The sequence below is a fragment of the Triturus cristatus genome, chromosome 10 (genome assembly GCF_964204655.1).
Source record: "Triturus cristatus chromosome 10, aTriCri1.1, whole genome shotgun sequence".
NCBI lineage: Eukaryota > Metazoa > Chordata > Amphibia > Caudata > Salamandridae > Triturus > Triturus cristatus.
In genome coordinates, this window is record NC_140593.1 from 1,067,618,867 (window position 1) to 1,067,638,261 (window position 19,395).

The 19,395-nt window shown below is 43.0% G+C and overlaps 1 protein-coding gene across 2 annotated transcripts in view; it reads left to right on the top strand.

The window, feature by feature from the left end:
• IQCE (IQ motif containing E) overlaps positions 1-19,395 on the top strand; it is a 285,773-nt gene that overhangs the window by 220,427 nt on the left and 45,951 nt on the right. For both annotated transcript variants that reach the window (XM_085629211.1, XM_085629212.1), the window contains 2 exons: positions 14,401-14,531; positions 14,982-15,100. In XM_085629211.1, the coding sequence (XP_085485337.1) occupies positions 14,401-14,531; positions 14,982-15,100 (250 nt within the window). The remainder of the gene's footprint in view (positions 1-14,400; positions 14,532-14,981; positions 15,101-19,395) is intronic.

Below are 19,395 nucleotides of genomic sequence, written 5' to 3' on the forward strand. Positions count from 1 at the left end.
ACTGTATTAGACATATCCTGTCTTGTCAAACATTTGACAATTATAAGCAATTAACATCATCTGTTTCTGAGGTATTCTAGTGTTAAAAATAATTCTGTGACTGTTGTATGGCTAGCTGATGTCTATCTGTCTCTGTTCATCCCCCCTATTTGGACCTCCTCTAATTACACTCTTTCCTTGTTGTCTGAATGCTTTAGGACTATTGTGTCTCCAATGGTTAGTGCCCCCCATAATTCTAACAACGTTGTATAGGTTGGAAGCAGCATTGTAGTTAGCGTTCTGTTTAGGGGAAGGAACTAACAGGTGGGTCTGCCTATTGCCTTAGTACCCTTGTTTTAGCTCTATTTATTCCTCAATTCTTTTTTTTGATTTTATCTTTCCGTTCATTACTTATTTCCATGGGGATCCACCCGTCTCCTACTTATGGTTTATCTTTACCATGAATGTTAGCATTCCCATTTGAACAATCTATTCTGTCCCCTTTTCTACTCACTTGCTCTCATTCATTCTTTGAAATAATCTAGTTTCTGTATTCTCTAATGTCCCACCAGTGGGGAATTGCCGTGTTAGATCTTTGGCTGTGAGGCTGACCTAGTCCTGCAAGTACAGCCATGTATCACAAAACTCTTTTTTCCCTCATAACATAACATGCTGGTCTAACCTACTAAACTCTCTACATCAATTAGATATATAAGAAAAATATTGTATTTTACTTTTATATATATATGTTGAAATGTGATTGCAATCTCAAAAATGACATACTTTTATACTGTAGTTTTAATCTATTGAGTCTCACTATTATCCCTCCTTGGGCCAAGGGCAGGCATCGGCGTATCCTTGTACTATTCCTTACAGTGTTTTTTGTTCCCTTTATCCCTAATGAATATATCGTCCTCATGTATTCAAGAGGGGTCCCATTTTTTAAACTAATTTTATATCATTAAGTCTCTGTCAAGTCCTTGAAGGTTATACCTCCAATATAAAGCTGGGTAATACTTCAACCTAGCTCCTCCAGTGTCCAGCATTGGGTAATCCACATTATAGACTACGTCTTTAAGCTTCCGGTCTAACGCAGGTAATGCCTTATCTCATATTTGTCTAGAATATGAGGAATCCATAAAATATAAAATATTACGGTCCTGTTTTCTATTTTTCTATTGACAAAAACATGCGTCACATAGTCAAAGAGGTTCAGAGTCAGTCTCACCTATGTGATAGCAGAACCTCAGAAATACCCATCCGTATGAATGGACAGACTTTAGTCAAACAAGGTGTCTGCTTATCTTGATTTATGTGCCCTTCCATTCAGTCAGGCAGCCTTTGTTCTTTTGGGCGCCGTCAGTATAGACTGATATTAACTCATATCTGGCTCACCATATTAACAAAGAATGAGTTGGTTGGTGATAGAAAATAGGTTTACTTAGAATACAGCCAAGAGATAGTCAGCCCTGTAGGACTGAAGACTGTGTCCATTTACAACACACAGGCAGCTTTTTATACATGCACAAATTATGCTGACTTATGCATATCATCTTCAAAAGCAATAACAAGTCACAGAATTATACAAGTTAATTATATATTTCCAAGTAACCCCCCCCCCTTCCCCCCCCCCCCCCCCCCCACCCAACTGCATCATTTCCTTTCTTCTCGGTTCGCCTTATCTTAATCCTAACAGGGCTTTGATGAAACATTGTCCTTTAACATCTTCTTCCCGAGTGCGTGTGTGTGTGTTCTGCTGTTCACAGGTTTCCTTATCTTGGTTTCTATACTATTGACTAAAACTACCTTTGACAGCATATTTTCTGAACCGTGTCTCTGCTAATAATGGGAATGTAGTACGTGCTTTCTTCAAGGCTTTGTTAGCCATATTTTCCTATTTACCTATACTTGCTGATCTTGTGTCCTGCTGTCCCCTGAACCCTCACCTTTACTCTGTGTCCTTGTGTAACCCAGGTCTGTATTTTTTTTTTGATTACATAGAGTTTTACAGTGCTTTTTGCTGACAGCAATGGTGTTTTGTTTTTTAGTCTGTCTGAAGTTTCCTCGCATTTTATATTTTCTGAAACACAGTTCACTCCCAGCTGGCCCTGGCAAACTTGTCCGATAGTGGGTAGTTGCCAAGGGAGCGCGGTAGTGGCAATTCACATTTCCCATAGACAGGCAAAATAGTGGTGGTGTTAGATGAGTTGTGCAGCTTGGGACGACTGGTTTCAGCATCAGAGGCAGACATTTCGCAAATGTCAGAAGCATGCAGAGTCTTGGGCATTGTCATGTATAAGCCTCCGGATTTTTTCAGATGAGTAGTGAATGAGCGCAAGGTTTTGTCAAATTTCCTGGCCCTGACGCGAACTAATGCCGTGAGTTTTTCCCTTTAAAAACTGACCACACTTTATCCCACCCAGATAAAGGGAGGACACCTGGGGTCGCTTCCACATAATCAATCATCTCAATTTATAAAACGCACGGCTACCTCTGCAGAAGTGTCCCTGTGCTAAGTTGCACATAAGGGCTATGCACAGGCGGGCTTCTGAGAGTGAGAGAACAGCTTCCCCATCGGTGTAGAGGTTGGGTCTATTCTTTGGCACCCAGGGCTTCCCAACAAGATAAGTAATGGATCATGAGGCAGTGTAACCCTTGTCGTAGCCATTATCATTAAAACGACAGCCTCCCAAAAGGACTAGATTGTTGGAAAGGACCAGCAGATATGTAAAAATGTGTCTCTGTCACTGCAGCCATTCCAAGCCACTAAACATCTTGTGCTGTCTTCTGGGGGTGAGGTATCACTGTATAACAGTTTATAAGCACATTTTCTTTATAGCGCTAGCGTATAGAAGATTTGGAAGCCTTCAACCATATAGCTTTCCTCATTTCTTCCGACATCTCCTCTACCAGCTCTCTTTCCCACTGGGGCACGTAATCATGTTTAGGAGGAGTGAGATCGAGAAAGTATTGGTAAAGCCAGGAGATGCCTCTGCGTGTGATATTGTTAGTCAACAAAGATTCAGTCTGCACTTCTTCCCTCTGAAACACCCTCCGAGCGAGAGACCTCCCTGCCCAAAGCAAGACTTGCATGAGCCGATATGTGTCTTGACCAGTCAGACCAAAAGCCTCAACCAGTTCTTCCTTCATTCTCAGCTCCTAATCTCTGTTAAGCTCTTTCAGGCAAGGCAGCCGACCTAGGTTCCACAAGAGAAAGCCTGAATCTGTGCCGCCCAACCCCCGGTGGGAAATCTGCATTATTAGGTAGAGGGGTGAGGAGGAATGGGTAGTTTAGGAATACCCACTTGCTACTTATTAAATGCCAATAGGACCTTAATGGCAGGAGAGGAGGGGCACAAGACTATAGAAGGTCCTTAAGTGGCATGGGTGGGAATGCTTGTTCCAGCTGTACCCTTGGTTTGCACTCGGGGTCATGATTCCAATCGAGGGAGGGATTTAGTTGGGCCGCTAGCAGAAACGTGCCATTTCTAATGTTACTTTTGTTTGCGGTTGGGTAAGTCCTCATGAGGTTAAATGCAAACCAAAATCCTACAAAAATACCTGATATTACCTTTGCTTCTCCAGGATGCTAGTAACAAAATGGTAAGGTTTTGCGAATTTATTGGTATCCAACCTAGTATAAAAGCCTTCCTCTGACCAATTAATTTTCAAAAGCTTCACAGATGCACACATCTGCACTACCATTGGTGAAGCCAGTAGGTCTTGCTTTTGGCTGGCTGGCAGTGCAGAACTATTGGCTTTGCCAATGTTTGTTCTGATACTGTGCAGTATAAGCAAAAAGATAAAATTCAATGGTGTTCACCCAACCCTTTTTTAGTTCTCAGTACTTAAGGAATAGCTCCAGCTCCTGTTCCCATTCCACAGCCTAGTTCTACTCAGACTCCTGCTGTGAAATATATTAATTACTAAAATCATACAGACGTTGGATTTGAACCCATTTATCAAGGCTGTTCCTTAGGCTTTTCTCTCTAGATTCAGTTGTTTTCAATCCCATGAATATTATTGGCCATTGAAGCCTCTCTTATGGAAGAGTGTGAGCTGGCATCGTCCAGATCCCATGCAGAGCATGTTCCTTCAAAACGATTTGAACATAAAGTATAGCAGACTTAAAGGTGAGCATTCTGGTAAAATGAACCATTTATTACTGCTGGCCTATATAAATAAAAACATCTTTTATAATTTGAATCTGTGTATTTGAAATGTTAAGCTTACGCATACGGCCAGCTACATACGCAGATCCACAGGGGCTTTGGCTGATATATAAAAGTAAGCAAATCAAAGGAACTAAAGTCACCAAGTATTCCAACCCTCCCCTCCTATGTTGGGCATCTTTTAAGAGCAAAATGTCAGGCAGGGTCTGTTGCATAACCATCAATGGTAAAAGATGTCTTGGACTTCATCTGACTCTATGATTTTTATTGGGAGAATGGATCAGCTGTTTGGACCATGATTTGGAGCCAAGTGAAAGGAAGCACCCAAAGGTATTTGGGGTATGTGAGTTCTCGAAGTTCTTGAAATGGAACAGCTATTTGTGAGTCCATATTTTTTCAAACTGAGACTCACTCTCATCTAAGCTTGCTGAGATATTCCCAATGCCCAGAAGTTCCCACAATCTATTAAGCCATGCATTGTGGTTGAGAACAGGGCCCTTGCCTCATAGTATTGTAATCGCTTGTTTAGCTGTGCATAAAACTAACATACTTGCTTTGACGTGTGCTGTCAGAGTGGATTAGTTGGCTTATTTGATAGAGCCAGTAATATATAAGGTGGAAATTGTGGCAGATCATGTAGACCATTGTATTAATACAAACTAGGAAGTCCTGCCAGTAGCTTTGTAACTTGGGACATCTCCATAGTAAGTGCATCAATATATTTCTCTGCAGCCACATTTCCTCCAACAGGAGGGATTTCTGAAGGGACAATGTCTACATTCAAACAGGAATATAGTACCAATAAAAAAGTGAATTTGGTCATTGCCTCTTTCGTTGCACTGCTCGTAGCAGTTTTAAGAGTTCTGTAAAAGATATCCGCTCACTCCCCATCCGAAAGTGTATGTTTCAATTAGACCTCCTCCGGGCTGAGCATTTCAGTACAACAGTGGCTTTCTGAAGAAGTATAAAGATCTCAGACATGAGGTGTTTATAGTTTGTCTTATTGGTGAGCCTTTTTTCAAAAGCAGTCAGAGGGCAACTGGGCTGAGTTGTGATTGAGGGGTGAAATACCCAATGTCTAATTTACATATAGTGCATTTGTTCTTTCTGTGGGATCCCTTCGCCATCCTTCAGTTGCTCAAATTACTGCAAGCGCTTTAAATCAAATAGATCACCCACCCTTTTGCAATGCAGTGTGCCATTCAATATAGGCAATCCCTGTGAAAGCTGGGGGCAAATCTGGAGTGACAAAAATGGGAGTCCAGGGAGGCAGTAGTAGTAAGGTCTCTCAAAATCGCAACCTTGCCCCAGGCTTCCATTGTGACTTTGAGGACAGGGGAAAAGTTTCCCCCTTGGGATCTGTGTGTCTTTGCCAGCCATTGAATCTGCCATATATGGATTTATCTGTAAAGCACCAATGCTTCTGTGAAGCGGTTCAATGCCATTCCACTATATAGTGGAGCTGAGCTGCGTAATAATAGCTCATTAGTGTGGGACCCAATTGCTGCCTGCTTTTTTGATATACAAACCTATTTCCCCTCCCCAAATGAAAGCAACTTCTAGAATTCAACAGTTGTTTTTTGGGGAGAGTACAGTGGTATGACTTGCATTGTATATAGGATTTTGGGTAAGAGTGGCATTTTTACTGTAGAAATTCATTCCATTTAATACAACCTGCCCTTATGCCACCTCTGGAGTTCCATACAGGCCATTGTAATTAGCTTATGACCATTTTGAGGGACAGTCTTTGGAAAAAATCTTTTACTCCATTTTACACTGTTTTGAAACATTGTTAGGTTTGCTACTGTTCATTGGTTCCTCTATTACCCAAATTCAATAAGTGTCCTGGTTTGGTTTCCCAAGGTAAAATGTAACTGAGTTCCTTTCCATGTGCATCTGCCATTATTGCAGTCAATTTCACAGGCAATGACTAGGAAAGTAGTTTCATCTTGACCCTGTTGGATTCCTCTGTAGTCCTCCAGAGAGTCCAACATGCAGCAGCTCGCCCACTCGCCAAAACACAGTCCCATCTCCCTAGTGCTGCAATACCTTCAGTTTACGAAAATAGTTAATTTCAAGTCCTTAACTGTTATCCATATATCTTCCATTACAACTACATTTTTCCAGAACCCCTACGTTTTGATGTTATGATGTAGTCGTTCTCTTAGCTCTGTCAACATTTGCATACTCCTCAAGATCCCCACTGTGAAGAGGCCAGAAAGGCCTAAGCCACAGTCTGGAACTCACTATCCACTGCAAATGGATCCCTTCCTCAGCTTTAGAAAAGTTCCAAGACATGGATATTAGGCTCATCCCTCTGCCCTTCCTGCCATGTCGTAGCATCTTGGATTGAGTGTCCTGAGACCTTCTCAGTTTATGAAGTATATAAAAAAAACTAAATTTAAATATCTGGATGCTCCGTCAAGTGATGGCTGAGAAAAAGGGAAATCTCAAAGCGCGTTTTTTTAATTGCCATTTTTCATGAGAAAATTAGACCAGATGCAGCTAAAACGATAGAACAAAATTACACCAAATTTGGCAAAAAGTTAGATCTTGATACAGAAAGCATGAATTATGTGATTTGGTGTAAATCTGTTCAGTAGTTTTAGAGAAATTAAGGTTCAAGGTTTATGTATACATAGGTCCTCGGATCCACTGTGGAGGATCTGTGGATTCTCACTTGTTGATTGGTGGACCTCAATTTACCCACAGTGAATCCACGAGGCAAAGCTCACATTGTGATTGACTGGCTGCAACCTGAAGGAAAAGTAGTTGCTGCCAACTTGGATCTCGGTCCCAGAGTCTTAGTAATGTAATGAAATAAAGTGCAAGGTGGCAGGGTAGTGGTACCCTGTCCTTGTGGGATAAAAAATAATTATTTGTTTTCCCTCAATTCTGTGGATCTACAGATCCACCACGATGCCAAGCGCAGCCATCTGGAGAATCACCGTATAGCTGAGGATCCGCAGTTCTTATAAAAAAATAGACAAAGAAGTTTGGACGCCCACTGGGATTGATGGCCTCTGGGGGGATTGGATGCAAGCCCTAGCCACAGGCCAGGCCTTTCGTACAAACTCACTCTGCACGGTTAAAGGCCATGTGTGGCGGGGGCTTGGGTGCCTGTGGGCAGATGGGTGCTGGACCTGCGCCAAATCACACATTGGGCATTTCTTGGGTGCCGATGGTGGTTGGGTGCAGACCTGAATCTGAAACTTACCCCATGCTGTAGACCGTGATAGCTTACTATATATATATTTTTTAAACATTAACATTCACTGTAAAAATAAGGTTAAATGCACGTATAGTTAGTTGAAAATGTCAGTTAAAACCGCGTTTCAAACTAATTAATAAACCCACTGGCATGCACCAGTTATCTCAAGTAACGATAACTCGCACCCTAAAGTAACTATAACTAGCACCCTCACCATGCACAGCTTGCATCCTCGAATACTACGCCAATCTTGACATGTTCTTGATAACATCCCTAATGACATCGGAAATGACAACATTGATTACAGCACTGGGCATGGCGTGGGAGTGAGTTATAATTACTTTAGGGCACGAGTTATAGTTAATTGAGATAACTATAACTGGGGAATGTCAGTGGTTTATGTTTTAACTGACATTTTCACCTAACTATAATGCCCTTTAATCTTGGGTTTCTTGGCTGAAACGCGTTGTTTTTTGAGCGATTAAACACTCGTGATACTTGATCGGTATGCCACCTCATTCCTCTCATCTGATCCTCTTTGCACGTTTGTGGCTGTCCACCGCCACGGCAGGCACCGGTACGAAAAAGGCAGGCGTGCCGTGTTGGGTGGAAATTTCCCTTGGAATATATACATACATGCTGTGTTACTTGGACGCTGAATAAAGCATCACTTCAAGTATTGAGATTCCAACTTTGTTTTTTCGGTTGAATTGATGGGCGGCTCCTGTGCCCATTTTCATTGAGGCTGCCCTGAAGGGTCAGGGGCTCCGGAAAAGGAGAATGAACTTAGTGCTTTAAACGGAGGAGCATGACCCACTCACGCACCCGGCCTATTGAGGAAATGCTAATATAGTGAAAAAACGAGTGCGTGTGGAAGGGATTCGAGAAAGGGAGCATTTCCTATTTCGATCGTGCTGGTATGTGAAGCTTTTTCTAACCAAATGTAGAATTACAACGCTACGGATATGTACTCACCTGACTGTCTTTTTACAAGATTCCACACTTACATATGTGCCTGTGCTTATAAAGACTGCCAATAAGGATGTAATATATGAGGATTTCCAGACGGTTATTCTGTGATGCTACAACAAGGCACTATGGGATTTGTATTCTCCATACTAAGTCACGTGGAGTAACAACTTTAAAAGCACGCATGAAAGCATTTCGCAATCTGATTCCCACCTGTGAACAAGGCCATTCAGTGCCGAAACGTCAGAAGGGGAAGCATGCTGTGTTACTTGGACGCTGAATAAAGCATCACTTCGAGTATTGAGCCTCAACTTTGTTTTTTCGGTTGAATTGATGGGCGGCTCCTGTGCCCATTTTCATTGAGGCTGCCCTGAAGGGTCGGGGGCTCCGGAAAAGGAGAATGAACTTTGTGCTTTAAACGGAGGAGCATGACCCACTCACGCACCCGGCCTATTGAGGAAATGCTAATATAGTGAAAAAACGAGTGCGTGTGGAATGGATTCGAGAAAGGGAGCATTTCCTTTTTCGATCGTGCTGGTATGTGAAGCTTTTTCTAACCAAATGTAGAATTACAACGCTACGGATATGTACTCACCTGACTGTCTTTTTACAAGATTCCACACTTACATATGTGCCTGTGCTTATAAAGACTGCCAATAAGGATGTAATATATGAGGATTTCCAGACTGTTATTCTGTGATGCTACAACAAGGCACTATGGGATTTGTATTCTCCATACTAAGTCACGTGGGGTAACAACTTTAAAAGCACGCATGAAAGCATTTCGCAATCTGATTCCCACCTGTGAACAAGGCCATTCAGTGCCGAAACGTCAGAAGGGGAAGCATGCTGTGTTACTTGGACGCTGAATAAAGCATCACTTCAAGTATTGAGCCTCAACTTTGTTTTTTCGGTTGAATTGATGGGCGGCTCCTGTGCCCATTTTCATTGAGGCTGCCCTGAAGGGTCGGGGGCTCCGGAAAAGGAGAATGAACTTTGTGCTTTAAACGGAGGAGCATGACCCACTCACGCACCCGGCCTATTGAGGAAATGCTAATATAGTGAAAAACGAGTGCGTGTGGAAGGGATTCGAGAAAGGGAGCATTTCCTTTTTCGATCGTGCTGGTATGTGAAGCTTTTTCCAACCAAATGTAGAATTACAACGCTACGGATATGTACTCACCTGACTGTCTTTTTACAAGATTCCACACTTACATATGTGCCTGTGCTTATAAAGACTGCCAATAAGGATGTAATATATGAGGATTTCCAGACTGTTATTCTGTGATGCTACAACAAGGCACTATGGGATTTGTATTCTCCATACTAAGTCACGTGGGGTAACAACTTTAAAAGCACGCATGAAAGCATTTCGCAATCTGATTCCCACCTGTGAACAAGGCCATTCAGTGCCGAAACGTCAGAAGGGGAAGCATGCTGTGTTACTTGGACGCTGAATAAAGCATCACTTCAAGTATTGAGCCTCAACTTTGTTTTTTCGGTTGAATTGATGGGCGGCTCCTGTGCCCATTTTCATTGAGGCTGCCCTGAAGGGTCGGGGGCTCCGGAAAAGGAGAATGAACTTTGTGATATATATATATATATATATATATATATATTACCTACTGGCGGTCGCCAGTAGGAAGTTATAGTTAGGACCACGTTTCCATAGGAAATCCGCAACATTCTATTTTGAATAACTTTGGCGCCGGTTGACGAATCCTCGCGAATTTTTCAAAATAGGTGCGGCGCTACGCTCCGCTCCTACCCTGAAAGTCTCGGGGGGATTCGTCAAGCGGGGGCTGAGATAAAAGGGGGGTCCCAAAACGCGTTTTTCCCATGCATTTTTCCATAGGACCTTTAGACACAGCTACAGCCCGAACGGCTGAACAGAATTACTTGAAATTTGGCAGAGAGGTAGTCCTCAGGTCAGCGATGTGCCTTTTGCAGGTCTGGTGTAAATCTGTTCAGTATTTCCTGAGAAAATACCATTTAAAAGCATATATATATCTATAAGCGCGCACCGTGCGCGTACGGTAAAACTTACCGTACGCGCACGCTGCCGTGCGCGAGCACGATTCTGATTGGTTGTTAGATCTTAGTAAACATTCGAATCGGTCGAAACCAGGAAGTGTCGGCCGCCATTTTGTCTCTCGCAGTCTGAGGGGGTGAAAAACAAAGGTGGAAAACGTGAAAAGGGGGCAGGGTGGACAGTTCCTGACCCCCTAGCCTTTGTCAGGGGGTCCCAGAAGGACCCTCAAGGGCCAAAATTTCCTTTAATTTTTTTGGGAAAAATCGCGCAGTACGCGTAGCGTGCGCGTACGGTAGAAACGGAAAAATTCCGCTAACTGCGTAACGTGGGCGCGAGGTGCGCGAAGCGCACCACACGCCCACAGCGCGCGCACGGTGAAAAACCTTAAAAAAAATAAAAAAATACATAACTTAGCATTTAAAAAAACGTACAAATTCACTGAAAAAACCATAGGTTTCACACACGTTATAGTTAGGAATTAGCATTTAAAAAACCTTGCAAATTCACTTAAAAAACCATAGGTTTCACACATGTTATAGTTAGCTGGACATTTCACTCGTGAAAAACCATTGAAATTCCCCCGTTATAGTTAGTGCAGGCAACTATAACTCACGCGACCGCAATCCTCTGCTGATGACGTCAGATATTACATCACTGATAACATATGTGTCTTTCTGAAAAAAAAATATTTGTAATATATGTATAGCTAAAAATTAATGGAAGAAGACATGGGTAAATAAGTGTCTAAATACAGTGATGTAATATCTGACATCATCAGCAGAGGATTGCGGTTGCGTGAGTTATAGTTGCCTGCACCAACTATAACGGGGGAATTTCAATGGTTTTTCACGAGTGAAATGTCCAGCTAACTATAACATGTGTGAAACCTATGGTTTTTTAAGTGAATATATATATATATATATATATTTATTACTATAAGTTGTGCACCTCCTTATCGAATGTTATCACCTCACTCGCCACTCTGCATTAAATATAACTGGCACCTTCTCCATGCACTATGTTATCACATATGATGTCATTTAAGTTGTCATATGTGTTATGAATGCTCTGATTTCACATGGTATAAGTGATGCAATATGGAAGGGTATAACGATTGCCTGGAGAAGGTGCAACTTATAGTTCATTAAAGAAAAAGGGTAAATTATTTTTTTTTAAAACAGGTACTTGCTGATTACTAGTGTACTGCACGATAATGTTGTGTAGAATATATAGAAAAATGCAAATAATTTTCTATACCTATTAACATTTTAGGAGAGTAGTAATAGGTACGGAAAATGAAGAAAGGTTACTATTAACCTATATAAGGTCCTAACCCAAAAGACAGCCAAAGTGTGGGAAAAATGATCTTGCAAGCTATTTCAGCATAAGTTGCAGGCTGCAGCTTAAATGTTTACATTTATTTTTAAAATACGTTAAAAAAAAATTGAAAAACACGCCAGTACAATATATTGGTAAATTAAAGTGTATTTATGTGCTGTTTTATTTTTTAAACCTATTTATGTACTTTAAAAATTCTGTCCCGCAGTACTCCATAATACTTTTTTTTTTAAGTATTCAACATAATATACATTTTTCTCCACCTATCACAGCTTCAATTTAATTAAGTGTTAATAGGTAGATAAAAATAACAAAACCTACTACTTACCAATATTTTACAACCTAACCCAGAACACAGCCAAATTGCACCCAAAAAACAATACTGCCTTTAACGTTTGTAAAAGCGCATTAGCCAATGATATAATGCCTTATCATCGGCTTGTACTGCAATAGTTTAACGAAATTACAAGAAAACTACTGCAATAACAGATATCACTACATTTTATGCCTTTATAACTTAACAGATACCTACCCTATTTATTTCTGACCCCAAACGGAATTATTTGCACACCATAATCCATAATCCTGCGAATTTAATCCAAATCCAACCAGCTGTTTGGCCTCTATGTCCAATACAAAAAGTATATTGAAAATGCATTGGGGACGAAATGCATTTTGGGACCCCCATTTTTTCTTTGTTCCCTTTGACCAGAAGTCGCAAAACTTTCCATCAGCCGCCAGTGTAGAAGGAAGAATACGTCTCGAAAGATTTGTGGCGATTCATCTAACTGGCACAAAGTTGTTATGGGGCAATTAGCCTCCGGGGCCTGCAAGCGCCTGGATACCCTATTGAGTGATTAGCTGCGCTTTATAAATCCTGTTTGATTGATTGATTGAACTATCTGAGCAATTCCTATTCCTGGCAAACCTAACTAGAACTATAGAGTGGCTACCGCCAATAAATTAAAATATATATACACACACACCCAAAAGTTAAAGCAACGTTATAGGGCCTGATTACGATGCGGTTAGGAAATCTTCCTGACCAAATGGGTTTGGGAATTGTTTCCAACTCGGATCGGGAGAGTCCGACCGACCAAGTACGATACATCCGGATGTTTCCAGATAAGATTTGGTCAGACTTCCATTGACTTCAATGGGAGCCTATGTTCCAACCGAATGCATAGGCTCCCACTTAAGAAAGGAGTGGCCAGGGAAAATCGGACACCCTGTGGCCGCCCCCCCTCCTTGTGCTTGGTACCTTGGGGGACCCTTTGGTACCCGCACGGGCCTGATTGCAAAGTCTCTGGGTGCAGGGGGGCCCGCTAAGGGCCCCCAAAGTCTGACTGCTGATTAAAGTCGGATGGCACGATTTTTGAAAGACTGTCCAAATCCGTCATCGTACTGGGCCGTTAGGAAACGCGGCCCGTAGAGACATACGATTCTGCTCCGGCTTGGTCATTCCGAATGCCATCAGGCTTGTATTGGCATATTCCTAACGCCTAACTCGCATCGTATTTGGTTAGTAGGAAACCTTTCCAAGTCGGTCGGGAAGACCCGTTCCTGATCCGATTCGCACGGAGCAAATGCTGGTAGGAGGCTTTCCTAACCGCATTGTAATTGGGCCCATATTTAAGTGAATGTTACAGTGACAACATTAACGTTTTGAACTAAAAAACAAAAAACACAGAAATTCACCAGATCTAGTTAGCAGAGCTAACTATAACTTGCGTCCCCGCCGTGCTCTGCTTATGACCTTGCATATTACATCAATCATGATATGTTCTGTGACATCATTTACGACATCCCAAATGATGAAGCGGTTTATATAACAAATATATTTACATACAGATATGTACGGTTTGGGATGCGTGAGTAGATACCTAAGAAGGAAAGACCTGGCATGGAAAGGGATCCTCCAGGTTTTCAGAGTGACTGAATGTTTTGGATTGCTTACTTTTCTCACATTGCCTATTATGGTAGACGCTCCCAGCTAAGTTGGAAGGCAGGAGTGCTGAACCTTAAGAGTACCTGAATCAATATGAAGATAGTGTTTTCATATTATATCAAGGTGTTTGAACCTCAGGATTTCGCTCTCCAGAGTCACAAAAACAGTGTTCACCTTTTTGAAATATGTGTATTTTACATTACTCGTCCACAACATATACGTGCAATCATGCGTGCCAGTGCAACCATCTTGTGGGCCATAAAAGGCTCTCAAATTGCCACAGTTGCTTTCCACTAAAATTTAAATTGTTGAAGAAATGACTACTGAAGGGTTAGCGGCTTAGTTCAGAGTGTGGGAGTAACTGAAAGAAGCCTCCATTTGTTTGATGTTGAGTGGTCCCCAGTGCACTCTTCCACCTTACTAAGCCTAGCCATGCTGTTTGATTATAAATAGACTGAAGTCATGCCCATACAGACCTGTATTTGTGTGGATTCTGAAATATCTCATCACACTATAAAGCAGTGTGCAGCAAGTGCTGCAGAGAAGGCTTTATATATGTAGGCATGGCAGTACACTGCTCTTACATATGCACCACTTAATGAACTCACTTTCCAAAACTCAGCAATCGCACAAAATCATCCTCTTAACAAAAAAGGAAAACGTACAGCATCCCTTCCAGGCCCACATGCTTATCTGACGATGGCCGGCGAGTCTTTTAATAAACTGTGTTCTGGTGTACTTCTCTTTACAGAATCCTAGTACAGTGCCAAGTAACACCTCTACCAGCTCGCCCTCTGACACCAGTGCTGAGGAGGAAGCTGTGACCATGCTGCAGTCTGCTTTCAGAGCTCACATGGCAAGAGCAGAACAACATGAGAGAAGGTGCGGCTTTGAATTAACTATAATGTTGTTTCACATGCTCATATCCACAGTTCTGGGTTACCAAATAGGCAAAGTAGGCACTGGCCTAGGTGCCCCACTCCTTTTAGGGGCTCGCGACAACGGATCAAAATAATATTGATTTGATCTTGAAAGTTACAATCAAGCTTTCTCAAAATGTTTCCAATTAATTTTTGTTTAATAGCATTAATAATTGTTATTGTTTAGGTGTGTGTAATGAAAGTGTGTTTTATTAAAATTGTTGGTTGGTAAAATTAAAAAACGTATTAGGAGATAATTTGCTAGGGGGCCCCAAAATTTCGACAGCCTAGTGGCCTCCACCGGGTTTGATCCGGCACTGCATATCCACACCCATTTCTCTCCCATACAAAACCGTCACATATGAGAAGTTAAAGGTTGGGGTGTACGCTAATGTGTAGTGCTTTTTTTTAGTTCTTCGAGTTCCAGTTCTACTGCAGCGAAAAGCAGCTCTTCCAGAAATAGTAAGGACACAAGGTCTGCTTCACCCTCACCCAGGCGAGCTTCTCCTCGAGCCTACAGTGTGACTCCAGGTAGATATATATTGTTTGTAATGTGTCTCTATTGTACAATATTACCTGAAGGACACTGATATTGTCTTGAATGTGGTGAGAGCTTCTCATTTTATGGGCTGCAGAAATGGACGTCCCTCCTATGATTACAGCATGAAACATTGATACTTTTATGCTCTCTGAATTAACTACTCACTGATTTCTGCCTGGCTTTTAAGTATGATTATTATGAACAGCTTTTTGAACTGGTAGTAGAAGCTACTTGTAGCTAGTTCAGACATCTTAAGGATGGATTTACGCAATATCTTCTCTCATTACATAAGATTTTTAGATCTTGCCTGAGCCAGCGCAGCTCTGGCAAGACTTATAGCAAGTGGGCTTCAAAAAGCCGACCACAGCTTTTTGTGTGGCCTGGAGTGTGCGGTTATGTGCACAGTTATGAACACAGGCACCGTCTGGCTTTCCTGTCTCGTCATGGCTCATTAAGTGCATTGCTCGTGGGCACCCTTACAGATCGCGATCACTTTCACTTTCACGGCCGCGCGGCCAATGCTTGTTTTTATTTCCTTTTAGTGCGCGCGCGCCTCCTCGCTCGCACCTCTGCCCGTCATTGCTTCCGTCCTTCCGGAGCCTGTCACTCCGTCTGAGCACACTCGCTGAGGGTAATGGGCATCCGCTTTTGAGCAATGCTTGTTTTATTTGCCGATTGCTTTGGTGTTAAAATAAAAAAAAGAACATTGTCATTGTATATGTAGCAACATGCTCCATAATTTGTATTTTCTTGTCCCATAATTTTGCCTTTCTTGCCACACAATATGTTTTTTAAATGCCGCAAACTTTGTGTGGGGCCCTTTTCACACTTTTGGGCACACACAAAAGGGGGATGTTACGGAGACAAGTTACCATCCCTAAACTAATTTCTGGACGTGGTCGCCTATCGTCACCTGCAGGCCAAAACTATAATTTGTGTGCTGTAATCATATGTAATCGCCACAAGAAAGATCTGAATGGCGTCTGTTGATAGGGTCGAACGTGTGATTTTAAGGAGTTCTACCTACAAAAGGTATTCCCTGTTCTTGTTTCCAAACATCCTCTCTTCATTATTCCTGGTTTATGTCACTCTTCCATGTTCCATTCCTTCGTTCCTTCTTACATGTTCGCTCCCTCGCTTTCTAACACTCTTCTCCGTCGCCACCGTGTTTCTTAATTTCCAGCCTGTCCTTCCCCTTTCTCATTTTCTATCCTCCTCTCTGTTACCATCTCTCTTCCCCCTTAGACCTACCATCCTTTCTTCTCTGTTTCATCCCTTTCTTTATCGGGGTATCTCTTCTTTTTCTTTGATGCTCTCCCGAACTATTTTCTGTCCCTGTCGACCCAATATACCGCTCTTTCACACACTCTCATGTAGCACCTTTTCTCACCCTCTCCTGCTCCCTTGACTTCTCTTTCTCTCCCCTCTTAGACCCCTTATTCTCGCTGGTCTCTTTCAATCCAGACTCTCTTCCCTTGCTCACGGGCTCTCCCCACTTTTCCTCCCCACACTCTCCCAGAATCTCCGCTCCATATGTGAACGAGCCAGGACATCATACATGGTATTTGTATTTGTATTTGTAGTTGAATTTGTAGGGCGCACAGCTACCCACAAGGGGTCTCCCGGCGCCGATAGAATTAGTGATTACCCATAGCAGTTGTTAATGAGAGAAAAGCCAGGTTTTGAGGTCTTTACGGAATTTCAGTAGAGATGGTTCAAGTTTCAGCGAAGCCGGGAGAGAGTTCCACAGTCTAGGGGCAACACAAGAAAAAGAGCAACCGCCCATTCTCGTCAGTTTGAAGCGGGAAATCAAAAAGTTGCCCTGAGCTGATGATCTGAGGGGGCAGGATGGAAAGTATGGTTGAACCAAGGCCTTAAGATAACCTGGAGCCGACCCTAGTTTGATTTTATGTAGAAAACAAAGGACCTTGAATTTAACACGGTTTGCAATACGGAGCCAATGAAGGTCTCTAAGAAAAGGAGAGATTGAAGATCTCCACAGGACCTTACAGAGGAGGCGCGCGGCTGAATTCTGTACAAGCTGAAGTCTCCTCTGAAGCTCCTGTGTAGCACCTAGGTAGAGCACGTTGCCGTAGTCCAGGCGAGAGGTGACTAAAGCCTGGACCACCTGGCGTCTTGTCCATACCGTGAGTATCCACAAAATTTTGCGGAGCCACCCCAGGATGGAAAAACAAGTGGCTGCTACCTTAGCCACTTGATGTCGCATGGAGAGCGATTCATCCATGACAAAGCCAAGATTGCGAACCTGGGTCACTGGAAGGGGTAATGGGCCCATTTTTGCCAGCCAATGTGCAGGGCCCCAGAGGTGCTTTTGCTTGCCCAGAATAAGCACCTCTGTCTTATCACCGTTCAGTTTCAGGAGGTTCTCCTGCATCCACTCTGCCACTCGGCTAAGTCCAAGTTTAAGAGCAGATGGAGTATTAGCTGCGGCCGATGAAAGGGAGAAGAGGATCTGAGTGTCATCGGCGTATGAGTAGAAGGAAAGACCGAGGTCTTCCATGATTGTAGCTAGGGGTCTCACGTAGATATTAAAGAGCATAGGGCTCAGTGAGGACCCCTGCGGAACACCATGCGCCGATGAGCGAACAGAAGAAGAAGAACCGGAAGAGACAACCTGAAAGGTGCGATGATCTAGAAAAGAGGCCAGCCAAGCAAGAGCAGGGCCAGTCACTCCAGCCGTTCTCAAGGCTCTCAGACGAATAGAGTGTGAGACCGTATCGAATGCGGCGCTTAAATCTAAAAGAATAAGCGCCGCTGTCTCGCCATGATATAGACGGGAGCGTAGGTTCTCAGTGACCCCCAAAAGGGTTGTTTCAGTAGAAAAATGGGAGCGGAAACCCGATTGGGATGGATGTAGAAAACCTATGGTCTCCACATGAGATGTAAGATGTAGGTTGATATGTCTCTCCAGGATTTTTGAGAACATAGGCAATAGAGAGATGGGCCGAAAGTTGGCAAGCGTCTTGGGGTCTGCACCGGGTTTTTTCAAGAGTGGCACTACCAGAGCTCTTTTCCATTCATCCGGGACTGTAGATTCTCATAATGAGGAGTTCAGGAGCTCTTGGATGATTAGTAGAGCCTCAGGGGAAAGTTGTCGAAGAATGTTCATGGGAATTGGGTCTAGAGGGGAGCCTGAGTTGGCCTTAGTTAAACAGGCAAGTAGCGAGTTGGGATCTAACAGGGGCCATTCCGAAATCAGTGTCTCCTGGGGTAGCGGACTCAGTAGGGCCCAAGTAGAGGGGTCAGGAGGGGTTAAAGGGGAGGCTTGGGACAGGGCAGTATGAATAGTTTCGACTTTGGAAATGAAAAAGTGAGCAATTTCATTACATTCCACTACCCCTAGCACAGGTGGAATGGGACCAGTCTTAGAGCCGGCTAACTTCTTAACCATGGAGAAGAGGGCTTTTGGCCGATTGATGGCCTTTTCGATAGATTGTGAGACAAATAGAGCTTTTGCCTTTCGGCAGGCTTGATGGTAATGCCTGAGTGCTGCACGATAGATTAATTGATCATTTGGGGCATAGGATTTACGCCAAGACCTCTCCAAGTGTTTGCATTTAGATTTAGATGCTTTCAGGTCATCCGTGAACCAAGGGGCGGGGGCGAGATGCGGAGTTGGTGGCCTGAAAAGCGCTGGCAAATGGTGATTGATGTTAGAAGTTAGCCAGTGAGATACTTCTTGAGTCATACATGGTCTCACTAGCGCCCCCTTTTCTCATTCTTTCCCTATCTTCTCAACCTCAGCTCTCTTCATACTTATCCCGTCTCCACCTTTTGTCTTTTTCAGTCCAGTTTCCCGCCACTCTGTCCCCCTTTACATCTCCTGCTCATCACTCTTCTGAACCCTTCTTCTCCCTGGTCCTGTTTCTACTTTGTGCTTTCTTCACTCCCTTTTCTCCCTCACTTCACCATCTTCTCGGACCCTCTTCTTCTCCTCTTTCCCTTTTCTATTTTTATATCTGCATTGTCCTTTTCCATCACTCACTCCCTTACGTTGTCGCCTACCTCTCTCCCACTTTATATGTCTACCCTCTTCTGACCGCTCCTTTCGTCACACCTTTCTTCCCCTTTATAGCCCATCTCTTTATCCCGCCTGTCTTTCATATGCTGCCATATTTTTCCTTTTTTACATCACCTTCCCGTGCTCCCATCATTCTCCCTTCATAAATTCCTTATTGTCTTGCACACTCTCCAGCCCCCTCTGCCCTTACCAATCCCACTACTCTTTCATCTCTCTTCGCACCTCACCATGACACTTCTCTCC